This window comes from Alexandromys fortis, unplaced genomic scaffold, assembly GCF_014885135.2.
Source record: "Alexandromys fortis isolate MF-2015 unplaced genomic scaffold, M_Fortis_MF-2015_v1.1 scaffold_4, whole genome shotgun sequence".
NCBI lineage: Eukaryota > Metazoa > Chordata > Mammalia > Rodentia > Cricetidae > Alexandromys > Alexandromys fortis.
The window spans coordinates 4,233,270-4,253,300 of NW_026067944.1; the positions used below are offsets into that span (position 1 = coordinate 4,233,270).

Sequence of the window (20,031 nt, forward strand, 5' to 3'; positions counted from 1 at the left end):
GAGAGGGAGATTTTGAAAAGAGGCAGGTGAAAGAAAGGGTGGCTATTGGAAAACAAGGTGATGAAAATGAGGACCATGAGATCGTTCTAGAAAAGCAAAGGGCTGTGGACTTGGGAAAACCATGAGGACATAGATAAATGAACTACAGGCAGGCGAGTCTGGTCATATGCTCACACACAGACAGGACACTTGCTATTTAAAGGAAATGTTAGCAAATCTGGAAAGAAACTAACATGTATTTACTTTACATCCAACTATTTAATATGAAAGGTGCTGAGAAAACTTTTATGAGTTATTCTAGATCAGATGAAGAAAAGTTGTTTGTCTTCCTGGTTTCCTAAGGAAAGGAAGCAAATGGGGAAAAAGCGCACAGGCAGGGTCCCCATTGCGGGTCCTCACTGCAAGTTCCCACAGTAGGATCCTCACTGCAGGTCCCCACTGCGAGGTCCCCATTGCAGGGTCCCTACTGCAGGTCCTCACTCCCAAATTGTAAAACCAGAGCAAAACATCTGGGTTCTAGTTGCTGTTTTTAGTCTCAGACAGCCTAGGCTCGTCGTGAATTCACCCACATAGCCTAGAGTGACTGATGCTCTTACGTTTCAGAGCATCCTGCCTCCACCTCCTAAGAACTGGGGCTACAGGTATGCACCATCACACCCCATTTATGCTTTGCAGGGGATTGAACCCAGGGCTTTGCACAAGCTAGATTAATGTTCTGAGTCTACATTCCCAGCCCTTTTCTGGACTTTTCACAGTTCCCTTTGTAGTCCATGCTGGTCATGAACTCAGGGAGATCTCGAAAAACCAAAACTATGTTTAATTTAAAAAAAAAATGTTTTTTAACTTTCAAATATCCCCCATGTTTATTTAATTTCCTGGGAAGGGGTTTTAGAACAGCTTTAATACCAACTGATACAAAGAATTCTCTCAGTAGTCTTCTTTTGGAGAAAAGTCAACACATGGCCTGAAGGTTGCTGGTTTGGGGGTTTGTTGTTTTGTTTTTCCAAGACAGGGTTTCTTTGTATAATGGCCCTGGCTGTCCTGGAACTTGCCTAGAGACAAGACTGGCCTCAAACTCACAAATATCTATCTGCCTCAGCCATCGGAGTGCTGAAAACACGTTCGACATGGTGGCCATGTTAAAGAGAGGACATAGCAGTCTTGCTGAGTTAAGTAGCAACTTCAACCATCCAGTTAGAAACACAGTAAAAAAAAAAAAAAAGAAAAGAAAAGAAACAGTAGCCAAATCAACTGGGGAGACACTCAGACTGCCTTTCCCTGCAGGGCTCCTCCCCATAGCCTCCTTGCTAAAAGAAAAGGCTGATGGGGCTGATTAAGGAGACCAAACCAAGGAGCCTGCCACAGAAAAGACATGAAGAGTTGTCTGCTACTCCTGCCAGAGCCTGAGTCTCAGAAGGCCCTGGCAAAGATGGGAGAGGAGATACCTGAAGAAGAAAGAGGGTGAAGCCCACGGGAGCAGCCTTGTAGAATGCGGATGTGCCCAAATAAACCAGACAGCTGCAAGTGCCGAGGCACCGAGAGAAACGCATGCATTTTTACAGCTGCGGGTGACACGTGACAGGGCACTGAAAATACTACTTTTTAGTCAAGTTTTGTAACAATCAAGAATTGTTTTACTTTTTGTTTAAATTAAAGTCACCTTGTTAGCACACATATCCCTTTCCTTGTTCTTGGGGGAAATTACATAGTTACATACGAACGTCTCCCATGTCTCCCATGCCAGATAATACGATAATATTCTTACCATAATATTCTTACCTCCCGGGACTCTGAAGCTAACTGACTCACCTAGCCACCTTGGCACAGAATGCCTTATAGTAGGGGGGTGGGGACACTCAAAATGCAGTTTTATGTCCTCCTTTCTCCTCCCTCTACCATCAACCTAGTCTTAACTCCCTTAAAATCAGAAACCTGCTGGGGCCTCGAGCGTGTTTGCGCAATGTCGGGATACTGCCGAGGTAGCCCTCAGGAGCGCAGCAGTCCCTTTTCTAGAAGATCGCTGATCTTCAGGCTGATAATTCCAGCATTTTCCCTTCACTTCCTCAAAGCCGGGATCTGTGTGTGGCAACTGTTACACAACACACGCTTATGTGCAGCCAGCCATCGCCCAAAACTGCTTTAAAGAGAAGGCATCCTGAAGACTTCACTCTCGTCTACAAAGACAAAAAGAAGACGGCGACTCTCTGGCTGAATTTCAAGAAGTAAATTAAACAAACTAGCAACACACACATTAAAGTGATTGATAAGTGCTGTGGGGATAATGGTTTTACCCTGTAAAGATTTGTTTCTTAATAAAATGCTGTTTTATTAATAAAGTTGCTGATTGGCCAGTAGTCAGGCAGAAGTCTAGGCGGAGACCACGCAGGAGGTAGAGGTGGGTCAATGAGAATGGGAGAATTCTGGGAAGAGGAAAGATACAGTCTGCAGTTCCCACCCAGGCACAGAGGAAGCAAGATATGACTGCCTCGCTGAAAAATGTACCAAGGCACACAGCTAACACAGACAAGAATTATGGGCTAATATAAGCTATAAGAGTGAATAAGAAAGGACACTAAGAGAGAATTACATAGATATAATCTACATGGGAAGTAGAAAGTAGAAAAAGACAAGATCTCCTGAGTAAATTGGTAGCATGGGGACCTTGAGGGAGGATTGAAGGGGGGTGGGAGAGGCACGGAGGGGAGCAGAGAAAAAAATGTAGAGCACAATAAATATCAATTTAAAAAAAAAAAGAGTTAAGGGGCTGGAGAGATGGCTCAGTGGTTAAGAGCACTGCCTGCTCTTCCAAAGGTCCTGAGTTCAATTCCCAGCAACCACATGGTGGCTCACAACCATCTGTAATGAGGTCTGGTGCCCTCTTCTGGCCTGCAGGCATACATTGAAACAGAATACTGAGAATACTGTATACATAATAAATAAATTAAAAAAAATAATAAAAATTTTAAAAAAAGAGTTACTAAGAAGCCTGAGCTAATAGGCCATATTTCTTTGGGACTGAACGATTGTGGAACTGGGTGGGACAGAAACCTCAGTCAACAGATAAGGACAAGCAGAATTTTGTAGTTTAATCACCAACACTGCAGACTTGCTATTGGTGACCACATCACAGAAAAGTCAGGCCTGCGCCAAAAGGAACTGGTTATCTATGCTCTTGCATTCGATTCCTTCCTGTTTCACCAACCTGTGCCAACCTTCTTGCCAGGAAGTTCCTCTGGGATTAGTCATGCTTTAGAAAGTCACCTGACTGTCCTGGTTTTTCAACCAGAGAGGGGGTGGGGCAGGGCGAGGCGAGGGTGGGCTGGGCTGAGTGTAGTGGCATACACGGGTAATCCTGGCACTTCAGAAGCTGAGACTGAGTTTGAGGTCAGCCTGGGCCAGACTGGAAATTTCAGGTCACACTGAGATTTGACCTGAGTGAGGAAGAGGAGGAGGGAGGGAGGGAGGTATGGTAGATAGGCAGGGGAGTGGTTAAATGTCTTAATTAATTACTTCAATTAGTCCTTTATATGTTGTGGGGAAATCTCACAAGGGTGGGGGCTGCTATGTTTTAGTTGTTCAATTATCACTTCTATCTGCCAAGATAAGAATGCCAATAGATAAATTAGCAACAGCAAAAACCAGCACATGGATACTTTAGTATTTTATAAATGGCAGGAGTCGACACCCCACACTGAGGAGAATCGAACACCAGGTACCCAGGAAACACAGTGGGATGGAAACCACTAGGGAAAGGTAACTTTTTGAGACAGGGTCTCATGGTTTAGCTGACCTCAAACTTGAGATCCTTCTACCTTAGACTGTAAGTGTTAAGAACAGAGCTATGTACAACACCCAACTTGAAGCCATCATCTTAATAAACAGGAAGAGCACTCACTAAATGCCACGCACTTTTCAAAGTGCTCTGGAGCTGGGGTTCTCAACCTGGGAGTCAAACAACCCTTTCACAGGGGTCACCTAAAACCATGTGCAAGTCAGATATTTACATTACGATTCCTAACAGTAGCAAAATTACAGTTACGGAGTAGCAGTGTAAATAACTGTATGGCTGGGGGTCAGCACAACATGAGGAACTGTAGTTTTAAAGGGCCGCAGTGTTAGGAAGGTGGAGAACCACTATCTAGAGATTAACAACGCCATGACAGAGATATTAACAGTATCCCTACTTTGCACAGAATCAGAGACATTGAGAGGTAGCTTAACTTGTAATGGAGCAAAATACAAATGAAACAAGCTGGCTACAACTCAGCCATAGTAATCCCATATGGAGGTGGGGACAGATCAGGGCTTCTCAGCTACAATCGTCCTGCACGAATCCCCAGTCGTGGAAAGGGCAGGGTCCCACCATCAGAACAGTCTAGATCTGTGAGATGGGGAGGGGCTGAAACATGCACAAAGTCTCTTCTACACTAGCTTCTTTTTTTTTTGTTTGTCTTTGTTTTTGTTTTTTGTTTTTCGAGACAGGGTTTCTCTGTGGCTTTGGAGCCTGTCCTGGAACTAGCTCTGTAGACCAGGCTGGTCTCGAACTCACAGAGATCCAGAGATCCGCCTGCCTCTGCCTCCCGAGTGCTGGGATTAAAGGCGTGCGCCACCCGCCCGGCTCACTAGCTTCGTTTTTAACCCATACTTGTTTTTAATTGTCTGAGTGACTGTGGGTTTGTGTACCTGAGTGCAGTGCCCACACCGGTCAGTAGAGGGCAGCACATGTCCTGGAGCCTGAGTTACAGGTAGTCACGAACCACAAAACATGGATACTGAGACCTGAACTTGAGTCTGCGCAGTACCTGTTTCTGACGGCTGAGCCAGCTCCCCAGCCTCTACACTAAACTTCCAAGTAGACTTTCTCTCAGGCACTTGGTTCAGAGACTGGGTGGGTTCTTTTTAGTAGAGAAATAAATACCAGACTAGTCATCTGTTACAAACACACACACACACACACACACACACAGAGAGAGAGAGAGAGAGAGAGAGAGAGAGAGAGAGAGAGAGAGAGAGAGAGAGAGAGAGCAGAGAGAGAGCAGAGAGAGAGCGAGCAGAGAGAGGGGGGGGGAGAGAGAGTGCTATCTGTGTCACTTTGGACAAGTTGACTCTCTGGGCCTCAGGCATAAATTAAAGGTGTTGAACTAAATTATCTGTTTCAGAATGAAATGTTCTCTAAGTGTAGTCCATCAATCAACCAAAAAGACGCCTTTGCCTATATCATCTCCTCCCACTGCGCCCATCAGCACGTCAACAACTTAGCAGCTCAGAATCTACCCCTCAATAAGTGTGGTGGAAAACATTCACAGCCTGAATTATAGAAGTAACTTATCCAATGAACAGCGAGGGATGGAATGTCAGATCTGAGTTAAAACTCAAAGTTTGCCTATAAAATTATCTGTAAGCAATTTATAGTCTTATGGTGACTAAATGTTTTCACATTGAAGATGAAAATAAACAGAAATCATGCTGTCTAAGTATAGTGGTATATCCCTAGAACCAGCACTCAGGAAGCTTAAGCAGGAAAATCACCAAGTGTCTGAAACTAGTCTACTTCAGATTTGTGAGTTCAAGGCCAACCTGGGCTATGCAGTGAGACCCTGTGCTGGAAAACAAAATAAATTGTAATAATAAAAAGAGGCTGGAGAGATGGTTCAGTGGTTAAGAGCACTGACTGCTCTTCCAGAGAACCAGGGTTCGATTCCCAGCACCCACAAAGCAGCTCACAACTGTCTGTGACTCCAGTTCTATGGGATCCAACACCCTCACACAGACATACATGAAGACAAAAACACCAGTGTGTATAAAATAAAATAAATAAAAAAATAAATTGTAATAATGCATTCATTACTGTAGTAGGATCAAATAAAATAATGCATATGTCAGGGTCAGCAGGGCTAGCTCGGCGGTTAAGAACACATACTGGCCGGGCGATGGTGGCACACGCCTTTAATCCCAGCACTCGGGAGGCAGAGGCAGGCGGATCTCTGTGAGTTCGAGACCAGCCTGGTCTACAGAGCTAGTTCCAGGACAGGCTCCAAAGCCACAGAGAAACCCTGTCTCGAAAAACAAAAACAAAACAAAGAACACATACTGTTGCAGACTGTTAGTTGAAGATGTGTTACATTTGTTTATGCTGTGGAATATTTGTTTAATGATGCAAAGATGTGTGGCGTTCTTTTATGTTGCATTTGTTTAACTCTGTGAAGCTGTCTGTGTTAGTTTGCCTGTCTAAAACACCTGATTGGTCTAATAAAGAGCTGAACGGCCAATAGCTAGGCAGGAGAATGAAACAGGCAGGGCTGGCACGTAGAAAGAATAAACAGAAGGAGAAATCTAGAACGGGAAGATAGAGGGAGGAGGAGAGGAGGACATCAGGGGCCAGCCACCCAGCTACACAGCAAGCCATGGAGTACGAAGTCAAGAAAGGTATGTAGAATAGAGAAATATAGAAGCCCAGAGGCAAAAGATAGGACAGGATAATTTAAGGTAAGAAAAGCTAGGTAGAAACAAGTCAAGTTAAGGCCAGGCATTCATACGTAAGAATAAACCCCTGTGCGATTTACTCGGGAACTGGGTGGCGAGCCACCCAAAGATTGGAGAATAAAAGCAACCAACAGCACACGTACTGTTCTTCCAGAGGCCCAGAGTTCTATTCCCAGCGTATTTGTCAAGCAGCTTACCTCCAGGTACCCAATACTTCCAAACTCTCAGGCACATAGTTTAAGGACAGAGTCCAGCAGGCCAGAGTTCTCTCTTCAATAAATAGAGGACAATAGGCAGGTCATTGTCATCATAAAGCCCATCTCAGGCGAGGACTATAGCTTACTTAACAGGGTGCCGCATGGCGAGCGTGCAGGAAGCTCTGGGTGCCATAAACTGGACACTGTGGTGCATGCCTACAGAATGTGTCTTAGTCAGGGTTTCTATTGCTGCAATGAAACACCGTGACTGAATAGCAAGTTGTGGAGGAAAGGGGTTTATTTGGCTTACGTTTCCACAGCCCTGTGCATCACTGGAGGAAGTCAGGGCAGGACCTGAGCAGAGGCCGTGGAAGAACAGTGCTACTTACTGGCTTGCTTCTTTTGGCTTGCTCAGTCTGCCTTCTTGTACAACACTGGACCACCAGCTCAGAGATGGCCCCACCCACAATGCGCTGAGCCCTGCCCCATCAATCACTAAGAAAATGCCTTACAGCTGGATCTTATGGAGGCATTCCCACAACTGAGGTTCCCTCCTTTCGGATACGCTAGTTTGTCACGTTGATGTAAGACAAGCCAGCATAATATATAATGAATATATATATTTGGAATATATATATATTTGGTAATGAATACCAAACCCACCCTCCTGTTAGGATGTAGACCATTCCGGGTCTTTTATCTATTAACACTTAGTATCAGGGTGTTCCAAACAGTAGGACCTCAACACTTATTATGAAAGGACAAGACAATAAAAGGTTTGTACTAGTTTTGATCATCGCTGGCTGCTTAGATCAACTCCGGCACAGTTCCGTGCATGTGGAATAAGATCTGACTGGAATGACGAGGGGACCCAAGCAGAAAAAGACGATACTGCTATTTTGAGGAACGTGGCCTTCAAGAAGAGGACAGGAATAGTAGACAGATTGCAATCCTGTCCAAGTAAATGAAATGAGGCATTTGGAACCTGCTTGTAAGTCAATTAAAAAAAAAAAAAAAAAAAGACATGCACTAGAACACCTGGATTTAAACATAAAAACCTCAGAGAAATAAAACCTTGTTGGAAACACAGGGTAAGACACCTGGAAGACTGGAAATACACGGTAGAGTTCTGGTTCAGTTTACACTGGGGTGCGAGAAATTAAAGGAGAAAATGTCTGACTCCTCCCCAGAACAGGGCCGTCTCATTTCTCTCCGGAGGCCCACTGCAGCTCCTCAGCAAAAACTACGCATTATTTCCTTCAAACGTCCACAGGAATTGCAATGGCTTGTGACAAATATCTAATATAGAAAAAGCCAGGACTAAGGAACATGTAAATAACCACAGGAAGGCAGGCGAGTAGCACGCAGATATGAGTAGGGCTGACCTAGATCAGACCCCCTTTCCCCACCCCCCACGAGGACCCTCCCCCTCCCAGCCCCTCACAAAGACCCCCTCTTGAAAGGCTGCATTCACGTTTCAACTCTGACCAGTGACTCCAGCCCTGTCCTATCTAAGCCGTAATTGTCTTCCCCACAGACTCTACTACACGGCTGCTGATTTCACATGTGTCCGACAAAACAAATGCAAATAGGTTATCTTGCATTATGCGTAAAAGCAGAATGGTTGCCATGGTGAATATTCTCATCACCTTCATGAGATGCGATGTATCCCTCCATTTTAGGACGTCTCCTAGCCTCCTTATAAAACCCTCAGCTGCCTGTTCTTCCCTTTTCGTTAGCCTAAGCCTGGAAATGAGCCACTTGGCAAAAGCAGTAAGAAAACACTCCAATGAAATGAGAAATGTAACAAATGGACATACCAAAATCAGTAAATAGTGTTTCACCTTATTTAAAAAAAAAAAAAACTCCTAAATTGGTACAGAAAAAGGTCACTTACATCCTGTGATATGCATGTCTAAACTGGCTGCTTTAATCATGGTATAAATGCCTTCCCAATGTCCCAAAGTGAATTCAAACTCCTCCTCATCCATCACCAGGGTCGCGGTATCCTGTTTATTTGGTACCCTCCACGAAATGCATATATTTCCCTATGGGCAAGTTTAAGATATACATTTGTGTGTATATGTTTGTCTGTCTTCCATGTAAAATGCACAGTATTCATATTATCAAATAACGGAAGCTGACATCATTTTGTGTTTATGTAACAACTGCTCTGATAATTAAGAGAACTAAATAAGAAACGAGAGACTTGATTTAGCTCACTGCCAACAGAAAATACTGTGTAACACGCATAATTACATGAAAGGTAAAACCTGACAAGAGTAATACAAAGGCACACTCCCTTAGCTTTACCGACACACTGCTTTTGTGCATTTTCTGAGTAAGCGTTCGTTCTAGGGCTGGCTATAGCAGAAGTATTGCTTCGCATTCTAGATCTATGCTGGCCACTATGGGCACTGCCAGCCACTGGACAAGTGTCTAATGCAAGCTGAAATATGCTATAATGAGCTATAAATGGAAACACTAACCAAATTTCAAAGACTACTTGGAAAAGAAATAGTCACTATCTCAATATGTTTAATTTGATCATATATGGAAATGTGTTTTATATAAAGCAGGCTAAAAGTTATTCAGTTAACTCCATCTTTCCTTTCTAGATATGGCCGGAAGAGAATTTCTAATGGCAAATGCAGGCAGCATTGACATTTTCACTGTGCCGCGCCGTTTGCCGTCATGGCCACGATCAAGTGGATGCAAGCTTTGATTCCTCAATTTTGAATGACGGATGTCCTTCTTATCTCAAGGCTATAAAGAGGACAGATTCAAATAAAATTTCAAAAACAAGGAACCCTGAGTGGTGGCCCGATACTGCAGTCACAGGTTTCTAGAGACTGTGATTGGCTGGCTGCAGGGAGATCAACTCCAGCATGGTTTATACAGAGACACGTCAAAGAAACAAACAAAAAACAGGGTATATTCACTTTTCTATCCTGGACTCAACCCATTCTAGGTTGTTTTCTTTTTTGTTTGTTTGGTCGGTTTTGTTTGTTTGCTTGCTTGTTTTCTGGTTTGGTTTTTTTTTTTTTTTTTGGGGGGGGGACACAATTTCTCTGTGTAACAGCCCTGACTGCCCTGGAACTTGCTCTGCAGAACAGGCTGGCCTCAGAGATTCACCTGCTTCTGCCTCAGAGTGCTGGGATTAAAGGCACGCACCGTCACGCCTGGCTCTAGACTGGGTCTGAAGTGGTCAAGTTTGCAATGAACAAGTAAGGAATAACTACAGTTCTTACAACACCACTCCAGTACAAAACAAGGTGAAAGTTTATATCCAACCACTTGAAAACACGGGAATTTCCCCAGTTTTCAAGTTCAAAACATTGTGTACTGGTGAATTTGAAGACACTGGTGCCGTCATCATTCTAAGGACTTAGCAAACATGACTCATGGCATTTGGCTCACTGCTTCTGGAGTCAACGCATCTATTTGTTCTTTAAGAAACCTGGAAAGCTTCTGGGAAAGCAGACCTGTGGCTTCAGAAGGTCCAGCAGTATCCACGAAATCTCCTTCCTTCTTTCAGTCTAAACAGCTTTCATGTCACGGAAATGGACTTGTTTCCAAAGACATCTGTATTTCCTCAGTATGAATGTGTCTGTTCATTCAACTGTGCCAGGCCCTTTTCTCAAATACTAAAGAACAAACACCGGTAATACCAGACCGCCGTGGTTTTCCTTCTTTCCCTCCTGCAAGAGCAGGAAGCAGCCTTCCCCATGCACCCTGTCCATTACAATCAACGGTCAACACTGCTGACTCCAGGTGAGATGGTTAAGGACAAAGCTCTGAACCAGCCAGCCCCTTAGTCCAAATCAAGATGGGTGAGACAAGGAAAGGAGAAAGGTTCCAGAGTATCAGAGACACAGTGTTACCTCCTTGGCCTCATCAGTAGTTTACCTTCTCCACCTTCATCATCCCTGTTCGTACTACTAATAGAACCTGTTTAACTACTTTGTCCTGCATTAGCCAGGAGTCAGAAATAGGCTGGGAAAAGTAAATCTGCAGAAAAGTAAGAGCAGCTGGTTCCAGTTTTCAGAAGGAATCCTATCACCACGCCAGGGGGTCACCGACACTCCTCCCATTCCTCCATCTATACCTTCAGCCCAACTTAGAAATTCAGTTGAAAACAAAGGAGAGTTGGAAAACTTATTTTTTTATTGTCTAGTGTCTAGGAAATGATCTAACCCCAGAGCCACTATGGAAGATTTCTGTAATCCCATCATTTTAGAGGTGAGTCCTAACAAGACACTATGAATAAGGAAAAAGAAAACATCTTTTACACATGTGTTCGTGCGCGCGCGCGCCGTGCGTGTGTGTGTGTGTGTGTGTGTGTGTGTGTGTGTGTGTGTGTGTATGTGTGTGTGTGTGTGTGTGTGTGTAGGGCAAAGGACCAGGTGTCATAAATCACACACCATCCACGTTGACTTTTTGGAAACAATCTCTTGGCCTGGGAGCTCACAGTCATGCTTGACCAGTCAAGGAGCTGCAGATGCCCCTGTCCTTGCCTCCTTGGTGCCTACGTCTGGCTTTTTATGAGTTCTGGGGACTGAACTCAGGTCTTCATGCTTGGATGCCACGCACTTTTACTGACTGTGCTCTCTCTCCAACTTAAAGAAGAAAACCTAAATATGAAAACCAATCTAACAATAATTTTAGAGCACTGGTTCTCAACCTTCCTCACACTGTGACCCTTCAATTCCTCATGATGTGCTGACCCCCAACCAGAAAATTATTTTCATTGCTACTTCATAACTGTAGTTTTACTACTGCTATGTACAGTAATGTAATATCTGATATGCAGGCTACTTGATACACAAACCCAATGGGTTGAGACCCACAGGTTGAGACCTGCTGTTTAAGACTATTGGGTTTCTTTTCCTAAGGAGCATAAGATAGGTGAAAGCCAGGAAGCCAAGGTTCTAAGGTCATTCCGGTTAGCTGCTACTTGCTTCCTGGTTTACTCCAATAATTATTTCAGAGTTCACATCCACGACTTGTTGACCACTGAACAGACACAGTCAAAATCCCCAGCTTAAATATTTCCTTTATTTTCTCACAAAGGGATCCGTTTTCACCCGCTGATGTCTCCTGTGTAGACTGGGGAAGTGTGGCAACCAGGAGACGGAAAGAGCAGACTGGAAACAGAACACTCGAGCTTGGGCTGGAGTGGAAACGGGCTGCCCATTCCTGAGCAACCAGGCAAAGCTACCCATAGCTGCCCAGGTGGGGAGACACCGCCAGGCCTTGCTCACCACCTTCCATCAACCCCCTCTGACCTTCAAACGCTCTAGCCATTCAAGGTCATTCCCAAGTGCCTTGAGAACCTTTCTGCACAGGTGCAATGAGTGTGTGCAGCGTCGGTGTAAGCTGGAGAGGGCAAATACAGTCTTTATCTCAAGAAAGCATCAGGCTGGTGAGAAACCCAGTCATAATAAGGTGTGTCTGGGACAGGCCTGGAGCACAGGGGGAGGTTCACCTGAGCAAGGCCTGCTGTGAAGATGCTATGATGTTATGACCCAAGCAGCTCGGGGCTGGAGGGACACACGTCTTAGAACAGGATGAGAACGGATGAGAGAGTCGAGTCAAATGCCACACTTCTGCCTGAGATAATGTCAGAAGGAATAGGCTCAGTGAAGTGTGAAGGCTAAGTGGAGAGAGGGGGTGGCATGACGGGATGGGCGAAGGCTGTGGGAAACTAGAAATAGACCAGTGGCTGCGAGCATTGGAATGGTAACCAAAGCCGGGAAACCTGGGAAATCTGCGCTTACAGTACAAGTGGGAAACGGAGCACAGCGCATCAAGACTAGCGAGACAGGACAGAGATTGATGAGCAGGGAGGAAAATAAGCACCAACCCAAGAGGGGAGACACTGTTTCACAGGGTTTGGTTTCTTATTTTTAATTTTCTGTGTATGACTGTTTTGCCTGTGTAGGCACCACGAGTATGCAGTGCCCACAGAGGCTAGAAGAGGGTATTAGATCCCCAGAAACTAGAGTTACGGATGATTTTGAGCCACCATGTAAGTGCTGGAAATTGAATCCGGGTCCTCTAGAAGAGCAGCCACTGCTCTTAACTACTGAGCCACCTCTCCAGCCCCAACAAAGCTATTTCTGCCACAAGGCTGAAGAGGCAAGGCGTGACGCAGCCACAGCGGTAACCTCGGTGTGGACAACCACCGCAGCTTCACAGAAGCATGGGAAGGAAGGACATGACATGAAAAGGGAGAACTGAGTCAGCAAATGCTGGCAGCTGCTTCACAAAATCTGGCGAAGACGGGAAAGGACGGCACTGATGACGGTTCTGGAAATACGGGGTTGAAAGCACACAGAGGAGTAAGTTCAGCACTGGTGAGGTCCAGAAGTAAGAGATGAGATAGGAGAGTGTCATCCCTGAGCATCCAAAGGGTTCTGGAGTTCACCTGCAGGAGGAACAATATTCGAATGACGAGCTTTTTGAGATTTTTGATCTGAAATGAGAAAAAGAAAGATCTGGCCAGGAGGTGGTGGCGCACACCTTTAATCCCAGCACTCGGGAGGCAGAGGCAGGCGGATCTCTGTGAGTTCAAGGCCAGCAGGTCTACAGAGCGAGTTCCAGGACAGGCTCCAAAAGCTACAGAGAAACCCTGTCTCAAAAAAACAAAAACAAAAGAAAAAGCAAGCTCTGCTGGCTTCTTGTTTTGTAATTAGGGCTAAAAAGGCAACGTGCAAAGTCCAGTTTCTAGTCCCCACTAACTGGACACCCACGCAACCTATTAAAATACAGCTTTTGTATCACCAATACAGAAACTGTCCTTGTGGAATCCATTGACCCCAATTTCACAACCGCTTGCTGGCAGTAGGACCAGCCTCATTTCTCCATCGGTCTCTAGAGCAACTGCACCATCCAGCTCTCCAGCAGCCCTTATCACACCTTGATGCTTCCAATAATCTCACCCTGTGCTTGCGCTGCTGATGGGTGATGTTTCTGCCACCTCCTATGTCATCTTTGTATTCGTAGTTGGCATCTCTCAGCAGTGATCCTCAATTCAGGATTGCTGATCTTTGCCTCTCCTGGGATTAGATTTTTAAAAATCTACCTACTGGTTTCTTGGGGGATTTGTTTTGTTTTGTTTTGTTTTTTTACTTACCATCCTAAGATGCTAGTCAAGGGCTAGAGAGATGGCTTCACAGGTAAGAGCACTGGCTTCTTGTGTAGTACCTGTGCTACATAGTTCCAAGGGACCTGGCACCCTCTATTGGCCACTCCAGACATCAGGTATGGAGGAAGTTAAGTACACATACAGAATTTACATAAAATACTTATACATATAAAGTAAAAACAATGAAGTCTTTAAAAAAAAAAAACAAGTGGTGGTACACACCTTTAATCCCAGTGCTTGGGAGGCAGAGGCAGGTGGCTCTCTGAGTTCAAGGCCAGTGTGGGCTACAAAGCAAGTTCCAACACAGCCAAGGTTCTTACAGAGAGATCCTCTGTGTCAAACACACACACACACACACACACCTTGCACTTTTCTTTATTCTGCCCATAGACTGTGATATCACCACAAAAATCAAGTCAGAAATTGCACTGCTTCTCTTCCAAGTTCTCCCTTTGGTACAAAAAACCAGAAGACTTCACCACGTCTCCCAAAGAAGCTTCCCAGACCCAAGGGGAAGACCAACATCGCTGCACAGCAGGTCTACGGGGGCCATGCATGCGCAGATCAAGGCAGGAGTCCAGCTAGAGCTGGCAGTTCTACCTGCCTCCAGAGTGACTGCATTGTTACCATTCGAGAACTTTCACAATGTCACCAGCCAGCCTCTCAGGACCATGGGTGTGCAAGACTGACTTGACCAACCTATAATTTTCTGCCAAGCTCTCAAAACAGCCTTTACATCTCTGTCCACTAAACATGGTCAGCAGTGACATCATAGGGCACTTGTTAACAGTGGAAAAAAAAAAAAAAAGACCTCCATCCCCACCCTAGGCCATCTTATGACTCATGTACAATAAAGGTTTCAACAGTTTTTGTTAATATATTTTACATCAACTGAACTTCTCAACCCCCCCCCCCCCGCGACACATCCCATATCCTTCATTGCAAATCCCACACATCTTCGTTAATACATTTTACAATTTGTATCATACGCTATTGTAGAGGCACCTAGCACAGAACATGGTATATAGTAAGCCATAAATACTTGACTGAATAGACCCTTTCATCTTCTAATTAATGGAAACGTTTACTTAGGGACTTGGAAAAATCTAAAGTATGCAAGTGAAAACTTGACTGTCAGACAGTCGAATGGTAACTCAAGCAGGTGTGGCAGCTTATGCCTCCTATAATCCCAGCAGTTGGCGGGGCCGAGACAGAAACATAGTCATGAGTTCAAAGCTATCCTGGGCTACATAGTACATTTCAGGCTAACCTGCCCTAGCAACGGAAAAAGACTTTGGAAAGAATGAAAGAAAAAAAAAATCAAGATGAGAGAAGGCCCAGAAGAAGAAACAAGAGGTAGAAAAAGAGGGAAGAAAAGAAAAGGGAAGTAGTTCAGAATCCAAAGTGAGTTGAGCTGGAAATTATCTTCATGGCGTGTCAACCAGTTGTAGATATGAGGTCACTCAGGCTTAGGACAGAGTGTAAAAAGGGCTATGCCAAACTATGGAAAAGCTAACACAGAGAGCAATAAGGGACAAGACAGATGGTTGGAAAACCAAAACTAGGTGTTGGGGATTTCAAAAGAGAAGCTTATGGTAAACACATCACAGAGCTTAGAGCAGAACACTGGCATGGTGGTGTGGAGGTTCATGATCAGAATCCCATAATTCCAGCTTTCAGGAAGTTGAGGCAAAAGGATGACTACCTGCATGGGAGGAGGGAGCAGAGGCGGGAAGAGGGAGCATGGAAGGGAGGAGCACACCAGTGTGCTCTGGAATGACTCTATCTAGCCACATAATAGACAATTACCTCATACCTATTTTTTGTGGTAACAGTTAAAATCTACTCAGCAATTTTCAAGACTATGTTATTAACTGAGGTCAACACGGTCAAATACATCTCCTAAACGGGCTCCTCTGCTCCACTGAAAATAATGCATCCTTTGACCCCCACCTTCCCAACCCCTTCCTCAGTCCACCGGTTCTGCACACACAAAGCATCTGGGGCGTCCTTCGGACTGTGGCTTAGCCACCATCAAACGGATGGCAGGTGACCGGCAATCGGGGTGTTTTAAGCTTTACTCCCCGGTAGAGCGAAAAGCAGCAGCGCCCTGTTAGGGAACCAACTTTCTGAACTGCTGACACTAAGACCAAATCAGTCAAGTGTCTGTCACAGACAGGAGCTCCTGAAGTCTCACCTGCAGCGGTGACCAGTGCACGGTTCTACACCCTGCACATGTGGACCTGCTCCAGTGGATGGCTCCACATCCACACATATGGACAGCAATGAATGGACTCGCTGGACTGTAAAAGGACATGAAGTTGGGAGAACGTGGCAGGGAGAAAGGGGGTCATCAGGGAAGAATCGAAGAGCAAACGGGAGGTTGATATGGTCAAAATGCATCATATACATGAATGAAACCCTCAAAGAATTAGTTGGTTTGGGTTTCGGTGTTTTTTTTTTTTTTTTTTTTTTTTTTAATTTGTCTCTCCACACAGCCTGGGTTGTCCTTGAACTCACAGAGATTTACTTGCCTCTGCCTCCAGATTGCTGGGATTAAAGGCGCCTGCCATTACGCCCAGATAGTTTTTTAAAAGAAAAATTCTGGTGCTGGCTAGGTTCAGGGTTCACATCTGTAATCTCACTACTTGGGAAGTAGAGGAAGAAGAACTGGGAGTTCAAAGCCCATCCTTGGTTAGAGGCCAGCCTGGGGTACATGAGACACTCTCTAAAAACAAAACTAGTTCGGTACATGGGGTACATTCAGCCATATTAGTTTCCAACAGTGTCCTAAGCCCAGAAAAATCTTGGGTTCCTCACAGTGACTCAGAAGCACTCAACCAAGGCCATGAAATTAAAAGGTTAGTCATAAAAGCCTTCAATATTTGACACATGGTCAAACCAACACCAGGTTCTTCATAAGTGACGGGTGACCAGTGTTGGAACTGAGGATATCAATTAGAGGTCATTAAAGAGAAAAGTGGCTGCTTTAAAGGTATAATCTCTCGGTGACAGGAGGAGAATGAGCAGCAAAACCATGACTATGGCACATTCATTTACACAAGTACTCCATGCCTCAGTTTCTCTACTCAGACAATAGAGATGGTTGTGATATTTACCCTCAAGGGTCACTTGAGGGATTAAAGGAATGTATATACAGGTCAGGTATGGGGGTGTGCTCCTGCAAATCCAGCAAGTAGGAGGTAGAAGCGGAAGCAGGGCTGCAGCTAAATTTGCTATCTACGCAGTTGAGTTCCAGACAAGCCCTGAACCCTTAAAAAACACCACTAGCCATTAGAAAAGTGGCAGTTACAGCTGGGAATGTGTGTAGCTCAGTCGGAGAGTGCTTGGAGCCCTGAGTTCTGCAGCCAAGCACTGGGAAAAGGCAGGAGGGTCAAGTGTTCAAGGTTATCCTCGGCATGCTTAATAACTGTTTAATCAAGGGTTTAATCTCACTACTACAGCTCCAGCTCCACTATTGCCCCTAATCACATAACTTTGGACTACATAGGCAGTAAATAGACCTGTAGAGTCCCATCAGCGTCCAGGACATAACACAAAAATTGCAATGACCAGGGCTGGGCTGGAGAGATGGCTCAGAGCTTCAGAGCACTGATTGCTTGGTCTTCTAGAGGTCCTAGGTTCAATTCCCAGCATCCACATGGAAGCACACACCTGTCTGACTCCCATTCCCTCACACAGACAAAACACTAATAAACATTCAATAAAAATAAATGACTTTTAAAAACTTGCAAAGGCAAGTCTAAGCATGGCAGTATGTCAATAAATAAAGCTTATTTTGCAAATACGAATCAATTGTGTTAGCAATGAACTAGAGTTCTCACCATTACTACACCTAAGAGCCAATACTTAAACTCATAAATCAATTAGTTTCTGAGGTGTCTGGGATTTGGGTTTGGGTGAATGGCATGGGGGAGGGGGGGGGAACAATGACTGGGGAATTCCTGAGTTCTAAAGCAGAAAAACTGGAGCGAGCCAGGTGGTGGTGGCACAGGCCTTTAATCCCAGCACTCGGGAGGCAGAGGCAGGCGGATCTCTGAGTTCGAAGCCAGCCTGGTCTACAAGAGCTAGTTCCAGGACAGGCTTCAAAGCCGCTGAGAAACCCTGTCTCAAAAAAAAAAAAAAAAAAAAGGAAAAAGAAAGAAAAAAAAAAAAGAAAAGGAAAGCTGGAGTAAAAACAGTTGTTCTTTAATATGTTCACCATACCCTAGCCGCCACTCTGTGAAATGAACGGCTAAGTATATTACAATAGCCTTAATGGAAAGAGTGTCTATCAATGAGGTATTTCAGAAGAAAAAAAATACCCCATTACTTCACCAAAAAATAAATACAAAAAAGGTGGTGGGGGGGGGGGGAGTCGGTCTCCTACGCTTTCTGCTTTGGATGTGGTCTAAACGGTATTTCCTCCCGGGAATACAACCTTGAGTTTGTTTTACAAAACAAAGGTGGGATACACTCAGTAGACTGATTCAATGACCCATCAGGTTTCCCAGAAGATTTACTTTCCAAACTTCAGCCAAGAATAGAAGATCTGTATCAAAAAGACGGGAGGTGGAGCGATCACCTCAGATTAGACCGGCTAATAGAATGTTGATCCCATGAGCAATGTTCACAGCTGCGGCATCCAACAATGGAATTAACATTTCAACAGGAAGCAGAGAGTCATCCCAACAGACAGAGCCGCCACTGATCCAACCTCCTCCCCCAACTCCCGGGACCCTCCCCCAAAATCATCTTTGGCGACTACACTGTGTGTGTGTGCGCGCGCGCGTGCCTTCTAGAGTTGTACCCGGGAATCCTTTTTAGGACTCATTTGGTTTTTAAATTCCGCCAATGCTTAGTATAGTCAATGAGATCAACTAGTTAAAACACTCTTGGGAAAAGATAAATTTCTAAGTGTCAAAATGTGTGTGCGTCCTGGGATCCAGGCATTATTTAAATGTCCTTTTTCCTTCTCCCGGAAAGAGGTTCTGCAGCTGAAAGATATACTAGGCGATTGCTAACACCGCACAACTCACCACCTGAACGTCGTCTTTAAAAAAAAAAAATGAATCAACTCACTACCAACCCTTGGTAACTCCTCCCCAACACTGACTCCCTAATACCCAGTCTAGGGGTGGCTCGGTCGAGCTAGCCTATTCTTGGAGACCCAAATCCACCCGGCTAGCGCAGCTTGGGTGCTCCTTTCCTAGAGGTAGCCAGGACGACACACCGAACGGCTCAGTCTTCTCTCAATAATGGCGTTTGTAATTCAGTCTCCCCGCCTGGACTACCCGATACCTAAACACTCGCAGCCGGGAGCTTGGAAATCGGGGAATGCTGGCGAACACAACACCCAGGCAGACGCGGGAAAGAGACAAGGGCAGATAAAGCTAAGCAGTCCCCCAGGGAAAGCTGCCCTGGAGGCGCGCCCCGCACGCCGCTCCACGAGCTCCATGAGCCCCGGCCACCGCTACGGTGCGATCTGGTCCCCGCTCCGCTGCCGCCCCACGCCCCCTGCGCGACTCCTGGTACAGATGCGTTCTCTCGGCTGGTGCGCGTGGCCGGGCCATATCACCCTGGTGCATGGGTGCCCACCCGCCACCACCACAGCAGCGCCCCAAATTGAGCCGCCCCCTCCCCCCACGCCCCATTGTTCCCGGGAGGCCGCGGGCTGCGAGCGCAAGGAATTGGGGACAGAAGGATGCCCCACTCACCCGCAACTCCGTACAGGAGCACGAAGCACAGTAGGAGCTCCATGGTGGCTGCCCGGTCGCAGCTTGAAGGTAAACGCTCTTAGCTGGGGAACCTTGGTTTTCCAAAGCCTGGTACACTCCCGACTAGCTCCCAGCAGAGGCAGCAGCGAAGGCACCTCTGCGCCCCGCCCCAGCTCGGCAGGTGAACGCGTCACTTCCGGCAGCAGTCCGGAGCCCCTTGGCAAGAACCCACAGTGTTGGCGCCCTGGCGTTGTCATGGAAACTGGGCGCAGCGGGCGTCCCCCTCCAGGGAATCGTCCAGCTTCAGCAGTCTTGCGCCCTGCACCTGTTTGCACTGGGAGCCACCTCCAGCTCCCCCAAGCCTTCTTCCCTCGCTGCTTTGTCGACTAGGAACCAGCCTGCCAGTCTCTCCGCTGAAACTGCGGTCAGTCACGCCCTTCCCCGGGGACCGCTCCAGGCCAGAATTGTTCGCTTTCCCTAGACC

At 45.8% G+C, this 20,031-nt stretch overlaps 1 protein-coding gene across 3 annotated transcripts in view; it reads right to left on the reverse strand.

The window, feature by feature from the left end:
- The window catches only part of Cxadr (CXADR Ig-like cell adhesion molecule), a 62,407-nt gene extending 42,683 nt beyond the window's left edge, over positions 1-19,724 (reverse strand). For 2 of the 3 annotated variants that reach the window (XM_050148856.1, XM_050148854.1), the window contains exon 1: positions 19,548-19,723. In XM_050148856.1, the coding sequence (XP_050004813.1) occupies positions 19,548-19,590 (43 nt within the window). In that variant the 5' untranslated portion in view covers positions 19,591-19,723. Of the gene's footprint in view, positions 1-19,547 lie in introns of all 3 variants that reach the window. The other variant, XM_050148855.1, reaches the window with a different exon arrangement.
- Between the last annotated feature and the right edge of the window lie 307 nt (positions 19,725-20,031).